The 18,788-nt window shown below is 41.7% G+C and overlaps 1 protein-coding gene across 2 annotated transcripts in view; it reads left to right on the forward strand.

Annotated features, from left to right (window-relative positions):
• Dchs2 (dachsous cadherin-related 2) overlaps positions 1-18,788 on the forward strand; it is a 246,083-nt gene that overhangs the window by 156,988 nt on the left and 70,307 nt on the right. The window contains exons 4-9 of one of the 2 annotated variants that reach the window (XM_021247863.2): positions 3,357-3,593; positions 4,536-5,558; positions 8,566-8,753; positions 10,142-10,241; positions 16,336-16,493; positions 17,654-18,497. In XM_021247863.2, the coding sequence (XP_021103522.1) occupies positions 3,357-3,593; positions 4,536-5,558; positions 8,566-8,753; positions 10,142-10,241; positions 16,336-16,493; positions 17,654-18,497 (2,550 nt within the window). The remainder of the gene's footprint in view (positions 1-3,356; positions 3,594-4,535; positions 5,559-8,565; positions 8,754-10,141; positions 10,242-16,335; positions 16,494-17,653; positions 18,498-18,788) is intronic. The other variant, XM_021247864.2, reaches the window with a different exon arrangement.

Consider the following 18,788-nt stretch of genomic DNA (forward strand, 5'->3'; position numbering starts at 1 on the left):
CAAACTGTGGGAATGTAAGAAGTAGAACGTGAGCTGTCACATAACCTCACCTGACAGAGATGACCTATTTTGACGATTGTTCGTGTCTTCTCCTATTCTCCAGTGTGCATGCATCTGCATGTGCTCAAACATAGCATATGTGTCAGTGTTTATGGTTTAACTTTTATTGCTCTGTACTTTTTTTTTTTTTTGGTACCGGGGATGGAACTCGGGTCCTTGTGCTTGCGAGGCAGGCGGTGGAACCACTGAGCTAAATCCCCGGCCCTGAGGTAAAAAAAGGAAATTGTTTTAATTTTCATTTTCATTATTAGTTAGTTTGAATGTTATTATATTTATTAACATTTTATTCTTTATCTAAACTATCTGTGGTTATCTACTGTTAGCCTAACTTTCGTTTATTAGTATTTTCATCTTTATTATAGAACCCTGCATTTATTATGGATACCAAATTGTTCCTTACTTATTTTGGAAATGTTGTTTCAGTTTTATATAAATCATTGACAGCTTAATGAATGCATACATGAATGATAAGAAATCTAAAAGCTGATAAAGTGCGACAGTTATAGTGTGCAGTTTATAGTAGGCATATGTCCCCAGGCCAGGGTAGGGTTTTAGGAGGGTGGTATTTAGCCTGGGCCACCTGTACCAGGTGAGACTTGAGTTCCACTTTAAAATGTGCCGAAGGATCATTAGGTCACAGGAGATGAAGAAGTCATTCCCAGAAGAGGATACAGCAGCCCAGAGAGAAAAGAGCAAGCTCTATTCTGGAAATCAAGATTGTGGAGTTAAAGGTCCAATATAGAAAGTCAAGACATGGGTCTGCAGAGATGCACAGGGGCCAGTTTATGAACATAGATTTGCTATTTTACTTTAAGGCATTTAAACTTTTAGATTCTGGGAAGGCATTGCTGTGCTTAGATTTGCATTTCAGGAAGCCTCTCCTGAAATGAAAATGGGTCTAAGAGGTGTCGGTCTGGAGGCTAGATCGTGTCTAGTGGAGACAGACATTCATGTTTTTTCAGTCCCATAGTTGTCAAAAGGGGAAAACAAAATCTTTTTAAAATCACTCTACAATTGGAGTTGAGCTAACCCTGGAAGAATATACACCCAGGGAGTGGTTGTGATTGAGGGTAGAGGGGCTTTCTATTTTTTTCTGTAGATACTTTTGTATTATTGGAGTTTTTTAATTTTTATTTTTCCAGTACTGGGGATCAAACTGGGACCTTGCAGTTGCCAGGCAGGTGCGGTGCCTCTGAGCTACATCCCCGGCCCTTGGAGTTTTATTTTTTAATCTAACACAGACTTAATGATTAACAATTCACTTTTTAATTATTTTTCTCAAAAAATTCACCAAAAACATGTGGGAAATATCTGAGTCAGAAATATGTGTGATAACGATTGAATGATTTGGTGGACTACGACATCAGTATTAACCCAAATTCTAATACAGCTGCTGAAAGTTGGTGCAATATTAGTTGGCATTCTTAATAATATTTTACAGTAGTCTAATAAAGTGTTTACAGTCTGCTTTGTAATGGTCAAGTTGATCTGGAAATGTGTGTTCACTTTGGTGTCAAAATGAGGGTGGTCAACTTGGAGCATGAGCAGGAAAAATGAACCAAAGGGGAAATGACTTAAAATCATGCCAGATAAGGACCTCTCAAAGAAAATAAGTCACCTGTATCTCCAGTTGTCACATTGCACACCTTGAACTGATACAGTTTTTATGTAGCAGTTATATCTTAATAAGGTGGGAACAAAAGAAAGTGGGGGTATTAAGTTTAGAGAAGTCAGGCAAAATATTCGACTTTGGGTAATGATAATGTATTATATCAAAGAGAAGACACATTTCATTAAATTTCTGACAAATAGGAATAAGGAATTAAAGTTGCTAATAGGGAAAATTTTGATTTAAATTGAATGGGTATCATATTTTTATGCTTAAAAATGGATATTTTTGATGTTTTTGTCAGCTTTTCATACACTGACAAAAACTGCAAAATTCCTCATTGAACTAGTATTTGCCCAGTTGTACCATGAAAGATTTCATAAAGTACAGTCATACTTATTTGTATTTAAATTCAGTGGAAACATTTGCATATTTTCTCATTAAATAAAATCAACAGATTGATTTATTGGCTTAGTTACATTATATTTATTTTCATGTTTCCAAATAGTACACTAAAGGGGAATATTGACAATATTAAATAGTTTTCTCAGGCAGAATAAATCTCACCCTCACTGAACCCTGAATGCCACCTTCTCTCATATGGGCTACATGTGTTAGCTTAACCTTAACAGCTCTTCTCCCATGCTTCTACCAGTTTCTGTAGCTTCTTTATGCACAGCTGGTGTGTTGTACCTTCTCACCAACAAAAAGTAGAATTTGTTGGGAAAGAGAGCTGTCCCACATAGCGTGTACTCCAGGACAGGAAGATACAATTTCAGCTTCATCCTGTGACCTTGGGATTCAGGCACCTGGGCAAATGGAATCACCCAGCACAGCACCTGTATTAACCCGCATGAGGTCTCTGGGATATACCACTCCCCCAGCTCTTCATCCCCAGCTGTGAGATGGTAGTAGGAACTGAAAAGGCAGCACAATTCCCATTCTTCTAGCAAATCAACCTACTTCTAAAATGTGTAATGTTTAAGCTCGAGGACATATTGTGGACTTGACAGAATTTGAGCCATCATTTTGCAAGGATGCTACAAGTTCCTTGGTTGTAAAACTGGTGTGTCAGTTGGAGCTTTCCAGAGGACCAGAAACACTAGGATGAGTGTGTGTGCATATACAAACATACATATATTTACATACTGTAAATACACACAGATGCAGAGAGAGAGAGAGGGAGAGAGAGAGAGAAAATATGAATAATGAGTCAACTGCTGCCATTACAGAGCCTTCCAGGACCCAAGCTCTGCAGAATGAGTTACAAACTGCACTCAGTCTGGTACATTCCAGACTGAAGATAAATGGGCCTGAGATGCAGGACAAGCTTATGTTTCATTTAGTCCGAAGACAGAAAAAAAAAAAAACGGCGTCCCAGTTTGAAGACAGGCAGACAGGAGGAATTCTGTCCATTCACAAGAGGGTCCGTTCTCGTGTTCTATGCAGGCCTTCAGCTGACTGGATGCATCGTCCGCATGTTAGGGAAAGCGATCCACTGTAGGCAGGCTACTGATTTAAGTGCAAATCCATCCAGAAACACCACCAGACACACTCAGAGTGATGTTTGGGCAAAACACTCATTGCCCAGTCAAACTGACACATAAAATTAAACATCAGTGGATTTAGCAATCAGGTGTTGTGCAAGTGTTTATTGCTCATGATCCATTAATTCTTTCTCCTCCAGGAATCATTTACTTGACATCAAGTCTTGCTCACTTGGAGCCTACTACACTATTTCTCACGGTATGTGCTCGAGATGGTGGCGGACTTGTGGCTGCCACGAATGCTGAGGTCACTGTCCACATCCTGCACACCATGCTGGCGCCTGCTGAATTTGAAAAGCCCAAGTACACCTTCTCTGTCAGTGAAGATGCGCCCGAAGACACTCCTGTAGGAACAGTGAAAGCAAGGGAGTCCTTGAGTGAGTACTTGACTCTTAGCAGGCATCCGCGCCCATTGTCGGAAGGTTTCCTGGGCTCTGTGATCTTCCATAGTTCTTTTCTTCTCTATGCCAGCTGGGAAGACAGCACAACCCAGAGCTGGCTCCTCATCCTGTCAGCATTGTTTCTGTCCATCTTATATTCTTTTCTGATGATAAAAGCAATGCGCATTTTTAAAAGAAGAAAGCTTAAAACAATACAGAATTATAATGTAGAAAGTATCTTTTATAACCCACCCCCCAAAGCACCATGCTTTAAGAAAAGTTTTTCCAAAACTGCATCCTGATGTATTTGTCATATAATTGTCATTCTGCATGCGTGTGTGTGTGTGTGTGTGTGTGTGTGTGTGTGTGTGTGTGTGTACATTTCCCGGGCAAACCGCACATCATTCTAATTTAAACACTTTCTTTTTGTTACCAATACGAATAATCTGAACTTTTTGCTAGTGCAAATAGTACTTCAGCAAAATTCCTCATCTGAACCTCTTTCACAAGTGTACAGGTACTTGTGCAGGTCACATTCCTCCAGGGCAATTACCTGTCCAAGGAGCTGGTCCTGCTGTCCCTCCCTCCTTCTCTCATTTGCCATTTACGGGAGAGTGGCAGGGACAGCGGACATCATCATAACTTGGTTTCCCCGGATACACGAGAAAGGTCCCCAAATCATTGCCCGGGTTCCCGCCTTCCCTTTTACGCGCACCAGAAAGCTAGGAAGCCCGCACTGGCCCTTGGTCCGCTGGACGCTCCCTTTGCCCTCGCGAAATCTTCACCACGCGTTCACTTCCAGCAGCGTTTGGAGAGCAGAGGAAGAGGACGTGAGCGGCGGTGCCCCACCGCGGAGGTTTCCCTGCGGAATTTCAGCCCCGGCGCGGCCAGCGGGTGTATCCCCGAGCCAAGCGCACGGTGACTGCACTCTCGTTTCAGATTCCTCAGAACCCGTCTCGTACAGGATCTCCTCGGGCGACCCGGACGGGAAGTTCGCCGTCCACCCGTGGCTGGGCACCCTTCGCACCCGGAAGCCTCTGGATCACGAGGCGCAGCCCACGGTGGTCCTCACGGTCCAGGCCCAGCTGGGCAGCGCGGCGGCCTGCGGCAGCGCGGAGGTCCACATCGCCGTCACGGACGTCAACGACCACGCGCCCGAGTTCCTGCGGGCCGCCGCGGAGGGGGAGGAGGAGGAGGTGCGCGTGTCGCCGGCCACCGCCCCGGGCGCCGCGCTCTACCTGGCGCGCGCCGTGGACCGGGACAGCGGGCGTAACGGGCAGGTGCGCTTCTCGCTGGCGGGGCCGCGGCCGCGCGCCTTCGCGGTGCACGCGGGGCTCGGCCTGCTCTACCTGCGCGCGCGCCTGGGCCGCGACGAGCCGCCGAAGCTGCGGCTGACCCTGGCGGCCCGGGACCTCGGCGAGCCTCCGCGGGCCTCGCTGCTGCCGCTGAGCGTGGTGGTCGAGCGAGGGCCGAGCCCCGCCCTGGCCTTCGAAAACTTGGTGTACCGGGTGGAGACCCGCGAGTCCGTCCCACCCAGGACCCTGATCGTCCAGGTGCGGGCGGCCGCCCGGGGCCAGGCCGCCGCGTGGGTGAGGTACGCGCTGGAGCCAGGCGCCCACGCCGGCCTGTTCGGGATCCACCCGCGCACCGGCTGGGTTTACCTGCGGCGGCCGCTGGACTACGAGTCCGCGCACACTCACAGCTTCAGAGCCTGCGCCCGGGCCCCGCACGAGGGACTGGGGCGCACTGTGAGCACCCAGGTGGTTGTCCACGTCCTGGACGAGAACGACAATGCCCCCGCCTTCGCGCAAGGCCAGGTGTTTCTGAAGGTGCAGGAGAGCCCCGTCCCCCTGGGGGTGATAGGCAGAGTCACAGCCGCGGACGCGGACTCCGGAGACAACGGACAGCTGTCCTACTTCCTCCTGTCCGATGGGGCATTCTTCAGGATGAACCCTCACACAGGTAGCGTTCTGCAGCTTCCGCCTCTTGAAAATCGGGATTGGGAACACTTGAATCTGTAGGTACAGTCAGTGCAAGCACAGAGTTAAAGTCACAGTTCGTGGTGAATTCAGTGTTTGATTATAGTACTCTGTGATTTAAAAATGAAGTTCCAAGTGGAAGCGTTTTCACCTATGAGGATCCCTACTTTTATTACCGCCTACTTATAGGTCACCTGTGAATTCGCGCGGCGATTAAAGGCCGCAGTCGGCGTCAAACCGCGTGAGCCCGAGGTCCCGTACAGTTACAGTGGAGATGAAAAGCTATTGCCTGGGATCCGTACCTTTTCCGTGTCTAGGTACACGGATACTTACAGTTTTACAGTTGCATACAGAGTTCAGTACGTTTGATTGTGCACAGGACTGTCGGAGCCATGGGCCTTTCCATACTACGCTGTGTAATGCTGTAATAGCCAGCGTGTGTAGTAGAGGCCATCATCTAGGCTTGTGCAAACACACGGATGTTCAGGCCGTCGTGAAATCGGCCCATAGCAGATTTCTTAAATCCCCATCAAAAAGCTCATGACTCTATGCAGTACTTACTCTGAATTAGAGATAAAGTCAGAATCTCACGAGAGTAAATCCCGTGTTAAGGTTTTGTTTTCTTTACCAACCATTCTTTTTCATTAACTAGGGTCAGGACATATTTATGAAATATAAATCATCCATTAGTTAAGATTTGAAAATCCCCTTGAGGATCTATGTCTCCATTCTCATTTTGATAAGGGAAATAGGGAGAAAGGAAGGATGATGTAATTATTTTCCAAAGTCTTAATTTAAAAGTTAAATATAAAATAGCATTATGCTTTAAAATTTGTATTGTACAAATTTACAAGGACTTTGGTCCCTACAGCAAAACGTACTTGTACTGCAAAGATATAACTGGAAAACAGACTCAGGTAGCTGAAGTAAGGTCACAGAGCTGACCAGAGGTACAAGGAAGCCACCAAAACAGTTCCAGAAGGGAGCAGTTAGGTTACAGCCTGTGTTGTGCTGCCCCACCCTTGCGTGGGGCAGGATTTGGATGCGGTTCTGACTAACTCAAGCAGCCGGGCTTTGCTGCAGGCCTGAGGCTGTCAGGAAGGCTGCAGGCTGGTTGCAGGCTCCTTATCCCCACCCCAGCTGGAGCCGCACCTGCTGGGCACGGGCTGCACGGGTGGGCAGGTCAGCCCTACTTGCTCTCCATGCCACACGATGGTGGCTTTCTATTTCACTCGATCATTTTTCTAAATATGCCAGCGACAGCTGGTTCCCTGCTGATCCTCCTTGTCCTACAGTTGGTCCAGGACCCAGAATCAAAAGGCCAGGTGTGCACCTCTTATTTTTGTTGCATGGCTTCAGCAAGTAGCTTAACCTCAGAGTTCACTATCTTTACCATGAACAGAGGGGATCGTTCCCGTCGTGCTCCTGGTTGTGCTCCGGGGGACAAAGAGCCACGGTGCATGAAGGGGCACGAAAGGCTGTGTACTGCTCACCCGTTCTCCTTTCCAGGACAGTGTGGCTGAAGGGCATCCTCCAGGGCATGGGCGGCCGCCCTGTCCTCCCCGCCCCAGTGCTCTGAGGGTCTTCATGCTGACCAGGACTCCAATGCCCACCCTAAGCGCTGCCTTGGGGTCACCGGCACCAGGGCCGGGTCCAGTCCTTTCCCCTGACCTCTGAACAGCTCTGCCTGTCCATCCAAGCTGGTCTATGAAAGAAAAGCACGTTCGCTCTTCAGAATTGGGGGTCTCAGAGAGCTGTGGTTTAGAACGTGAAAAATGCAGCCGTACATGTGATTTTTACTAAAATTGCAGTTATAATTAACACTGTTTAAATGTACTTTATGTAATAAATACAACAGTTCAGCTCACCATTTCAGGGACTTATCCAAATGTGACTTTTGCTTCTCATTTCACCACTTTATTTATTTCTTTGTAAATGTGATGTCATTTTATTTGTATTTAAAGGGGAAAAAGATCTTAGCCACAGAACATATGGTGCCCGGGTGTGGTGGTGCATCCCTATAACCAGCACTCTGGGAGGCTGAGTCAGGAAGATTGCAAATTTGAGCCCTGCCTAGGCAACTTAGGGACTCGGCAAGACTCTGAAAATAAAAAATAAAAAGGGCTGAGGATGTAGCTCAGTGTGAAGGTCCCGAGTTCAGTCCCTGGTACTGTAAAAGCAAAAGGTTGGTGGTTGCTGCTTCCTGTTTCCCTTCTTGCAGTGAGGTTTGTTGGCCTGTGCTGAGAACCCAGGGTTGTCGGCACTGCACAGCAGGAGGTGTGGAAAGGCAGAGGCAGGTAGAGATTTGTGCTGGAGTCTTCACGGCTGAAACGTGAAGGAACTTACCAAAGGTAGCACATTTTTAGGCAAAAAAATAGTTACTTGGGAAATTGCTATCTGTTTTACACATACACTTCATTACATTAAAAAATTTATATACTTAAATGATAAGCCATTTCCTAAGGAATACTATTTTCAGCAAGATATTTTGCCATTGTTTTGAAGGAATGGTAACTAGTGCCCGGTGTGCAATACTTTACAGCTTAGAATACTTTTAGATCTGTGGTCGCATTTGTTGCGATGACAGCCCTGGGAGGTCATTAGTTGGGGACCTGGGGCCCAAACCCAGAACCTGTGACGTTATCACTCACATGCTTTCCACTGTTTTATGCAGCAGCATAAAATAAGTAATTTAAAATCTTCTGAATCATTTGGTTTTATGAATCCATATTTTTTAGTTTAAATGGCTGATGGCAGATAATTTGAAATATGAGCATACCAAACCTGAAGTGGCATTTTCAAGGGCAGCTTCAGGAAATTCTTTCAGTGGTGCCACGAAGCGAGACAACATATGGATGTGGTCTCCGGAGCCACACTGCTGCCAGAGCTTTCTGCTTGCTGTTCCCTCTGTGGGCTGTTTTGGGGCATTTCCTGATGCCAGTGACACGGTGCACGGTGTCTTTATCTTTGTTCTGGCCTGGGTCCCGCAGGTGAGCTGGTCAGCTGGTTGGCACTGGATCGTGAGCACCAGATGCACCACCAGATGACTGTCCTGGTGACGGACCACGGCTCACCACCACGAAACGCCACCATGGAGGTTTATGTCACGGTCACCGACATCAATGATAACAGCCCATTTTTCCCGCAGTGTCTCCCTGGAAAGGAATTTCATATCAAGGTTTGTGAAAGCAGCTTTGCAATGAATTTGTAATACTCTGGATCATTTGTTTTGAGCACCATCTTGTGGTAAAAAGTGTAAATTTATCAAATCAGCCTTGGTATGACATTGCATATACAGTATTTCTAGAGAACCAAGAAATTGTGCATGTTAAAAAGACAAAAAACACCAGGTATGGTGGTGCATGCCTGTAATTCCAGCACTCAGGTGGCTGAGGCAGGAGGATCGCCTCAAGTGATCCAGGACCAGCCTGGGATACATAGTGAGTTCAGGGCCAGCCTGAACTGCAAAGTGAGACCTTGTCTCAAAAAACAAACAAACAAAAAACCCCAAAAAGAAAAAGAAAAAGAAGAAGAAATAGAAAATGGATATATGTGCTCTTTGGAATTAAACCTCCAGCTGTGTTTCTGTGCAGGATTGTAGTGTATCCCTTTGCATGTGTGTAATGCACTCAGATGCATCTCCTGGTGTAGAATCCCATGCGATGCGTGACACTAGGACGATGAGGTGACGCCAGGAACAGTCTGTAGTTCTAAAGTGGGTGGATGTACATCCAGTGATTGTAAAAGTTCCTCTTCTTGAGCACACCCATGAATTTCTACTTCTGCTTATCTTTTTTGTTTCCATGTCTCTTATACATGCATATTAGTTCTTGTGTATAATTAGTAAGTAGGTATGTTTTGGAGGACTCATAATTTTTAATGGGTATGTTATAAGGATAAAAAGTTAGGAAACAACTCTTCTGAAACAATGGAATTAGACATTCAAATTGTGCTTAAATATGCATACTGAAAAACTCCAAAAAGTGTTGAAGTTAGTCATTTTGATCTTCCAAAGCTAGATTTAGAGAAAAATTTTACCAAAGCGAAAATCATCACATTATCATGGTGACTTATAATCGTGTCATTAACATGTCCTGTGCATAATTGGGCAGTTGAACTCACATGTGCATTTCAGGAAAGTTTCTGTTAATTACTAAGTTTCCTGTGTGAGGTGTGTGTCTTGAAATAAAGACTCAGGTTTAAGCATATTTTGTATGCTAATAGCCTTTTAAAACATAACCCCAGAAGGCAATAAACGAGAAAATGCTAGAATTATTTTAAATCCTAAAATATATCATTTTAATTAATCTTTTTTTTTTATATATAAAATTGGTTAAAATGCCCTAGATATTTTGTTCAAATTGAGTAAAAATTTTACATTTGTAGGGTGGATTCTTTTCATGGACTTTCACTCATCTGATTTTCACATGGTAAACATTTGAATTGTATGTGGGTTTTAAAATAGTTAAAAATGCTTAGTGCAATGTGTGCTTTTATATAAAGGCCCATTGATACTTCTTTTTAAGATTTCAGTGACGCATCTGTAGCCATTTGTTTTGGTGACAGGTTCTGGAAGACCAGCCAGTAAATATGTTGGTTACAACTGTGTTTGCAAAGGACCTTGATGAAGGAAACAATGCAGAAGTTATCTATTCAGTGTCTTCAGGTAAAAGTCATTATTCATAAAGGATCAAGAGCTTTTAGAGCCCTCTGTCATTTATCGGCTCTCTGTTTCTGAAAAACATGTGTTCTATTTTGATTGCTCAGAACTCTCCAGGTAACCTTGAACCAAACACCAAATGACAAACACAAAACCAAATACATTTGCTATTGCCAGGACTCCCATTCACTTTTTAAAAAACAGAAAATAATGTTACAAGTTTAGTGAAAACTCACTGCTGTTTTTTTTGTCTTGAATAAAAACCACCTCCGTTAAGTGGTAATTTGCAATAATGTGAAGAGAAAATCAACTTTTATTGAAAATAAAGAAGTGGTTGATAAGCAGTATTTAGTGTGTTATGAGGCCTACGAATCTCTATGAAGACTAAGTACTGTTGAGAACAGAATACATCATACCTAGCTGCATCATTCTATAAATTAAACGCTATGTGGTTGTATACATGGAAAACATCAGACATAATTTTATGTTTTTTCATAATGTGTGTAGGGCTCAGATTTGTTCCAGTGATGAGCTTCAGTTGGTGTTGTGTCTTGCATTGTTTTAAAAGATACTAGTTGCTTTGACTTGAAGCAAACATGAAATCAAGAGACAGAATTGCCCTTACCTGCATTTGACCGTCTTCATGTAAAACGCAAGAGGTACTACAGACAAAGCATCGGAATATAATAAGACAGCAACTTCTCTGGGATGTCAACGTACAAAACTCAATAGCATTTTAAAGTCTTTAGAAGTTTTTCAAAGATCACACTTTCTGTAGTGAATTCACCAACATAACCATATGGTTTAGGGCAGATTTGCTTGAGTTCAGAGGCAGTAGGCAATCACCTAAGTCCGAATCAGTACCTATTAAGGGACATAGGAAAACTCTAATAAAGCATGTATATGACATTTCTGTAGAAAATTGCAAAATAATAATGAAGGTCATATATGACAAATTAAATAAAAACTGTATCATGTTCAGTTTAAGAAGGCTCAATAGCCTAAAGATAAAAACACTTAAAATATATTGATTAGTTTAATATATTTGTAACTGAAATAATGAGTTTTTGGTGGAATTTGACAAGCTGATTCTAAAAGTCATATGAACAACAAAAAAGAAAGAGTAACTAAGACAATGTCAACAGAACAAGTAGGAGATTTGCCTCACCAGATTAGACTTATACAACTCTGATGAAGACAATATCATACGAACTTATTGATCAACAAATATGGCAGTGGAAAAGAGCAAAGAACTTGTCTCACATACATGGAGGCTAGATATATGAAATATGGAGAAAAGATGGACCACCAGCATCTGACCCAGGTGTGATGATTACCCATGTAGAAAAAGAAAATGAAGTACTTACCTCTCAGTATATCAAAGATGCAGTTATTTAAATGTGAATATCCCTCCTTCTTATAGGAAAAAATATAAGGAATTGATTGCATGACATTGAGGGTAAAGAATGATGTTTAAACAAGAGCAAAACTCACAAAAGATAAATAAAACTAAGTTAGAACTAAAAGCCTCATGAAAGGTGCCATCGTTTACAATGTCGTAAATCAGGTCACAGATTGGGAGAAGATAATCGTAACCCATGTGACCAATACAAAATTGCATTGACTTTATTAAGAACTCCTACAAATCAATAAGGAAAGGAAAAATAATTAAATGGAAAGCTAGACAAAGGATATTAACAGATTACAGGATGGTCACAGAAAGGGAGTTTGAATAATCAAGAGCGGGTTCAAACACAGCCAGCTTCCCTGGTAAAGCTTGTCCAGGAGCAGTGGACCAACGCCTGTCTCCTTGGAGGTGTGCTGTGCTGGCTGCTGCAGCCTCCCTCTGTGTCACGCCCTGGTGCAGTCCTGTGAGTGTGCAGAATGAGCATGGAGCAAAATGGTGTCAGCTGCATGTATAACGGGCGTGTTTGAGCGAAGTACTCTACAGCAAAGAAAATGAAAACATTAGAGCTTTGTACACATTGACCTAGACAGATCTTGAAACTTACATGAAAAAGACAAATTACATTGGTGGGTGTGGTGGTGCACACCTGTAATCTCAGCACACTGGGAGGCAGAAGCAGGAGGATCAAAAATTGGAACCCAGCCTGTGCAGCTTTGTGACTCAGCAAGACTCTGTCTCACAGCAAACCATACAAAAAGTTCTGAGTAGGTGGCTCAGTGTGAAAGCCCTGGATTCAGTCCCCAGTACCGTCTTTTTGTTTTTTAAAGCGAGTTACAAAAGATGACAAGAATTCTGCACTAACAGTGGCTTTGAGCTGCTGCTGCACCTTTCATTGGGAAACGACAGACGGTTCTTCTCATTACCTCCTTGGTCCAGGAGCAAGTTCTCCTTCGTATTCCCATGACCACATAAGGAAGGCAGCCTCACTTCTCCATGTGTAAATATTTCAGATCTTTCCAGGCTTCCAGGGCTCTTGAACAGCAGATTTGTGGAGTGTCCAGAGGTAAGGAGCCTGTCACAGCAGACCCATATTTAAGAAAAGCTGTTCATTCTATTTTTTATTAATCATCCCTCAAATTTTTCTTCAATAACTCTTTTTAAAAATTGCATTAGTGCATATTAATTACACAGGAAATGGATTTCCCTTTGGCATATCCCAACATGCTTCTAATACACACTGTTTATTTTTACCCCGGTTGCCCTCTTCCCTTTTTCTTCTTCCTTCTGAGCGCTTTTCTTGTGTTAGATAGCGTTTCTCCTACTTTCCTATAATCTCCTTTTTTTCCCTCTAATTCTGTTTCTTTTAATTTCACATATGTGAGAATGTGGGCAATATCTGACTTTCTGAGTCTGGCTTATTTCACTTAACAACAAGGTCTCCAGTTCCATTCATTTCCCCTCCCTTGTGTTGTAACACAAAATCAATTCAAAATGCATGAAAGACCTAGATATGTGACTTGAAACTTTGTAACTTCTCGGAGAAAACAGGAGAAACACTTGAAGCCATAGCACAGGCAAAGACCACCTGCCTAGGGCTCCAGTAGCATAGGAAATAATAGCAAGAAGCAATAAATGGGATCACATCAAGTTAAAAAGTTTCACCAGGAAGGAAGCAGTAGAGAGACAGCCTACAGAATGGGAGAAAATCTTTGCCAGCTGTTTTTCTGGCAGAGGATTACTACCTAGAATATAAAAAGAACACAAAAAACACCCCAAAACCAAATATCCCAGTCAACAAATGGACAAATGAATAGATTCTTTTTCTTAAAAGAAGTACAAATGGCCAATAAGCATATGACAAATGCTTAACATCTTTCACCATTAGGGACAAGCAAAAATACATTGATATTCCATCTCAGCTCAGTAATAACGGCTATAATCAAGAATATAGAAAAACAGTACATGCTGGTGAGAATGTGAGGTGAAAAGAAACTCATCTACATTGCTGATGGGAATGTAAACAAGTAAAACCACTATGGAAATTAGTATGGAGACCTCTGAAAACTAAAAATGGAGATACCATTTGGTCCAGCTATAACATTCCTCAGTATATTTGCAAGTTGATGCTCAACAACAGATAGATGGATAAAGAAAATGTGGTATATATACGCAATGGAATATTATTCAGCATAACCAGTGAGATCTTTCCAGTCTCTACTCCTATTCTAATCTGGTCCTGGGAAGAAACTGGCTTTACAAGTATGTGTTCACAAATCTTCCTCTGACTATTAAGTCAGTTAGGTCAATAAGATCTTTGTATCACTTTTTTCCATTTTATTTTCAGCTACTGAAGGGAACATGGTATACCTGTAAAAGGTGGTCAGGGTAGAGGGATATATGTGCGCGCGCACACACACACACACACGCACAATACATTGAGCTATAATCCTATAATAACATTACTTAAAATAGACAAAGCCATGTTAAGCATATTTATGAGTACATGGACTAGAAAACTAACTCCACACTTCAGGCAGGAAGGTGACTTTCTGTAGAAAAGAGTAGGGAGAGGAGATCTGGTAGGCACAGGCCCTCTGCTTTATTTACACTTCGTCATGTTTTGGAAATGCTAATGAAAAATGGAGAAATCATCAGTCTAGAGGGGGATACATTGATGTTCATATATTTCTGAATGTTTAACTTTCTGTTTTTTGAATTTTTAAATGATGCTTGGGGGATAGCAGTATAAAAATACAGTGATTTTTAAATTTTCATTACAAACCGAGGCAACTACAAAATATAAAACTATAAAATAGCATGATAAAAATTAGTATAACCAGAACAAAAATACATATATTCATGGGAACATTCTTCATCATTCCTGTGAGACTACAGAGTGGATGAAAGCCTAGAAATCACAGCTAATAAATGATACCTAATTTCCCGCTCATTTTCTGTGCTTGGTGATGGCAGGTGTTCTTTTCTATTTGCCTAGTGTCCCCTGGAACTGCTGAAGTACTGTTCAATGTCAGTGACTCAGCCACTGTTGAATCAAAGAACGGAAGACTTTTTCTACTCAGGCTTTGTGTGAGGTGGTTTTTTTTATTATTTGAAGTATTCAGATTTTGTTGAAGAATGCAACCTGCTATTTAACTAAAAATCCTATGGCATCAATTTGAATTATAAGCATCAACATGAACTTATGATATATTTTAGTGCATAACTGTTCTCTGTCCACTGGAAAGGCCTACAAATGATGAACAAATCAGAAGCAAAGATTATCCCAAATGTCTGGACTGTGGTCTCCCCAAACCATTTTCCATAAAAAAGGAACCAGAAGTTGCAAGGGAAATGGCTGATTCCAAGTTTTGGACAGGAAGTCTACTGGAAGAATGCACAGTTTGGTGATAGCAGATACAAAGAGATTACTAAGAACAGGAAGGATGCTGCCCCAGAAGACCTGAGGATCTCAGCTTCAGTAAAGATAATCCTGGCAACATGCTGAAGGACATCTGTTTAAGTGCAGCTTAGTGATTCTTAAAAAAGGGTAAAACTTTACTGATCACAGTTGGAGCTTCAGAGGATGTTACTGAACCAATGCATTATTCCAAAACTGACTAAATAAAGTATAGCATTCAACATTTCCTATAGTGAGCAGATCCTCTGGATTATCAAAAAATAGATAAAAGGAAATTCCTCTGTCTTGAAATATTCCAGCTAAGAAATGAGAGAATAATGCAAAATGCAGAGTATTACATACTTTGCAATATTTAATGCATCCGTGGGTCTAGGCTGTGAATCAGCAGGACCAACATCGACACCAGAAGGTAACTGGACATGTGCTTCCAAAGGGAAACGAAGTAGTTTTCCAGAAAGTCAATCTGAATCTGATCAGCTGTCTAGAGCTACTTCCCAATCAGGGACAACACAGGACAGAGGAACATAATAAGCTGCACAATATATGCAGCAGCCAAATGTAGACCGTGGGAAAGTTCAAAGCTCACGATCCAGTGTGCTTCAACAGATCGGTGTTAGGGCAAAGTTGAAAAGATGGATGGTGGGAGTCCATAGATTGAAATATGGAATAGGTGCAGTTTTATGCTAATTTAAACAAGCATATTTATGAGATGATTAAAAATTTCAAATTTACTGGGTATTTGATGGTATTGGGGATCATTTTTTTAAAAGTTTATAATACATGATAATTTTAAAATATTCCTTGTCTTTTAGAGATGCAGGTTGAATTGTACACAGAAGAAATGATATGATTTCTGGGACTTCAAAAGAAAATGAGGGAAAGGAAGTTATATAAAGTGGAAATAGATGAATTAAGAGTTGATTGTTATTGAAGCTAGGTAATAAATACAGGAAATTCATTATATCATTTTAAAAACTGTTCTGTTTCTCGTCTATATTTTAGTGACATCTTTTAGTTTAAATTTATTCAAAACTGATATATAAAAACTTAACAGTTCTACATATAATAGGATACTATGTGATATTTTGACACATGTATACATTGTATAAGGTTTTATCAGGCTAAATGCATCCGTCTCCATGTACTTGTTCACGACTCTTAGGGAATTTAGGGAAATAAATATTCCCAAATGATCATAAATGCACTGGATTCACTGATTCTGTTTTCTGTCTTGTTAGTTAACGTTAGTTTCTGAATTTTTTTTGTGTGTGTAGAAGATTATTCTGATCATTTTAAGATCGATGCCAACAGTGGTGAAATAAGAACAAGCACAATACTTTCCTACAACTACAGACGCTCCTACAGGCTGACGGTCATCGCCAGTGACCAGGGTCAGCCTCCACTGCAAGGCCAGGCAGTGCTTAATATTCAGGTAATGTTGTCACCTTACAGTGAGGAAGAACACGCTCAGGGTTTCACTTGATTTTTATACAAATGGACAGAATGAAAGCACATTTAATGTGTATTACTTTAAGATCACTTGCATACACATATTTACATTCTTATTACTAGGAAATTATTTAAGTCCAAATAATTGTTTTAGTTTTATGTAGTTCTTGACAAGATACTGTCACATGGACACTTACGGTGCTTTGTTTATGGTGAACAAATGATGTCTTTTCTTTTAGTTGTTCCTCATCACAACAACCTGGCAAATTTGCAGGAGAAACTTGTCTGTTAACAGCCACATAAAAAGTCCCATCGTTTAGTGAAGTTTTTAAAGCTTAGATTAGTTGCTTAAAATCCGTATTTTAAGGCTTCATATTAAGCAAACAAGTTGTATAAAGTGTTCATAGTAGGTAAAAATTTTACAAAACAGCAAAATTAAAATGATTGTGCATAACTGGATTTCTTTGTTGATGCACATATATAATCTGATATAGATCTATATCTCGATAATCAGATATATATAAATATATAAAATATGTAAATATATACTCTACATAGCGTATATATTTTATGTATATGTAAACTCAAGGATATATTTCCCCCAGGAGTTCTGTTTTCAAATTATACCCTTTATAGATTAAAAAAATGTGTGTTATAAGAAAAACATATATAATCATATATCAAATTCTGTGCTTCCACAAAAGTCATGGTATTTAAATGTATAAAGATGTCACAATGGATAGATACTTAAATGAATAAACATATTGTTACGGACAGATTGGTCCCCAGAATTCAGAGTAATTTGGAGAACTAGCTGTCCTACATTCCAATGCAAGAATTACAAGGCTACATTTCAACTTAATCATTGCATGGCTCACCAAACTATCAAAAAATTACAGCAAACTGAAAGTTAGAAAATTCTGGCATTTCATATCTCCTCAGTATTACACAATTTCACTCTTCCGAGCATGCTGGAATTACATCATATAAAATGATATTTTCTCACTAATTAGCTTGTTCATATCACACAAATAGGAATTAGCTTCCCAAATGATATCATAGCATGTATTGCTATTAACTGTTAATGTTTAGTCGATTATTTAACTATTCAAAATGAACAGCTTCTGTTTATTCTGATTTCAGGTGATACCACTGTCCAAAGGCCGAGGTTTCGCTTCTCAGAATATCAGGCATTTAGTTATACCAGAGAACTCGAAGCCAGCAAAAATCTTGAGCTTGATGAAGTCTCCTGATCACCTCCAGCAACATCACAGTGCAAAGTTGCACTTCAGTATTGTTACGGAGGACAAGAATGGTCACTTTGACATCGACGGCTCAACAGGAGACTTGTTTCTTTCTAAGGAACTGGATTATGAAACAGCTTCGCATTATCTTTTCAGGTTGATTACCAAAGACCACAGCCAGAGTCCAGCCCTGAGTAGCACAGTCTTCCTTAGTGTTGATGTGGAAGATCAAAACGACCACTCTCCTGCCTTCCAGGACCAGGTCATCTCCATAAGCGTAGACGAGAATGTTCCCGTAGGGACCCTGCTGCACACGTTCAATGCCAAAGACGGCGACGGTAGCTTTTTGAACAGCAGGGTACAGTACGTCATTGAATCCCCCCACCGTGGGACGAACCCGTTTCTCATCCACCCCTCGTTTGGCACATTAGTCACCGCGGCCCCCTTGGACAGAGAGAGCGTCCCGGCCGTCGTCCTGATGGTCACCGCGTCTGACCAGGCCGTGAACGTGACAGACCGACGCTCCAGGTCGCAGATAGCCAGAGTGGCGATTTTGGATGTAAACGACCACAGCCCCGCTTTCGTGTCCTCGCCCGTCGCCTGTGTCCGAGAGGACGCCACCGTGGGCTCCTCCGTGCACCGTGTACATGCTCGAGACCCAGATGAGGGACGGAACGGAAAAGTAACCTACGGCATCCGCTCCGGAAATGCAAACGCGGCCTTTATGCTCGATGAGTCATCAGGTACAGTGCCCCGGAGTCATTTGAAGACATTTTTATTTTATTTTATTTTACTGTGGTAAGAAACCCTAACACGAAACTTTCCCTTCTAACAAATTACAACACATTATTCTTCACTCTGGTGCAATATGGTACAACAGACCTCTAGAGCTTCCTCATCCTGCTGAATTGAAACTTCAGTTTCTCATCATTCCCACATCCAGCCCCTGACAACCACTATTCCACTCTTTGATTCTGTGAATTCGACGTTTTAAACATCTCATAGAAGCAGAATTAGGTGGTATTTGCCTTTTT

This window comes from Heterocephalus glaber, unplaced genomic scaffold, assembly GCF_053883595.1.
Source record: "Heterocephalus glaber isolate CG9 unplaced genomic scaffold, H.glaber_assembly_v1.0 deba00000613, whole genome shotgun sequence".
Taxonomy (NCBI): Eukaryota; Metazoa; Chordata; class Mammalia; order Rodentia; family Bathyergidae; genus Heterocephalus; species Heterocephalus glaber.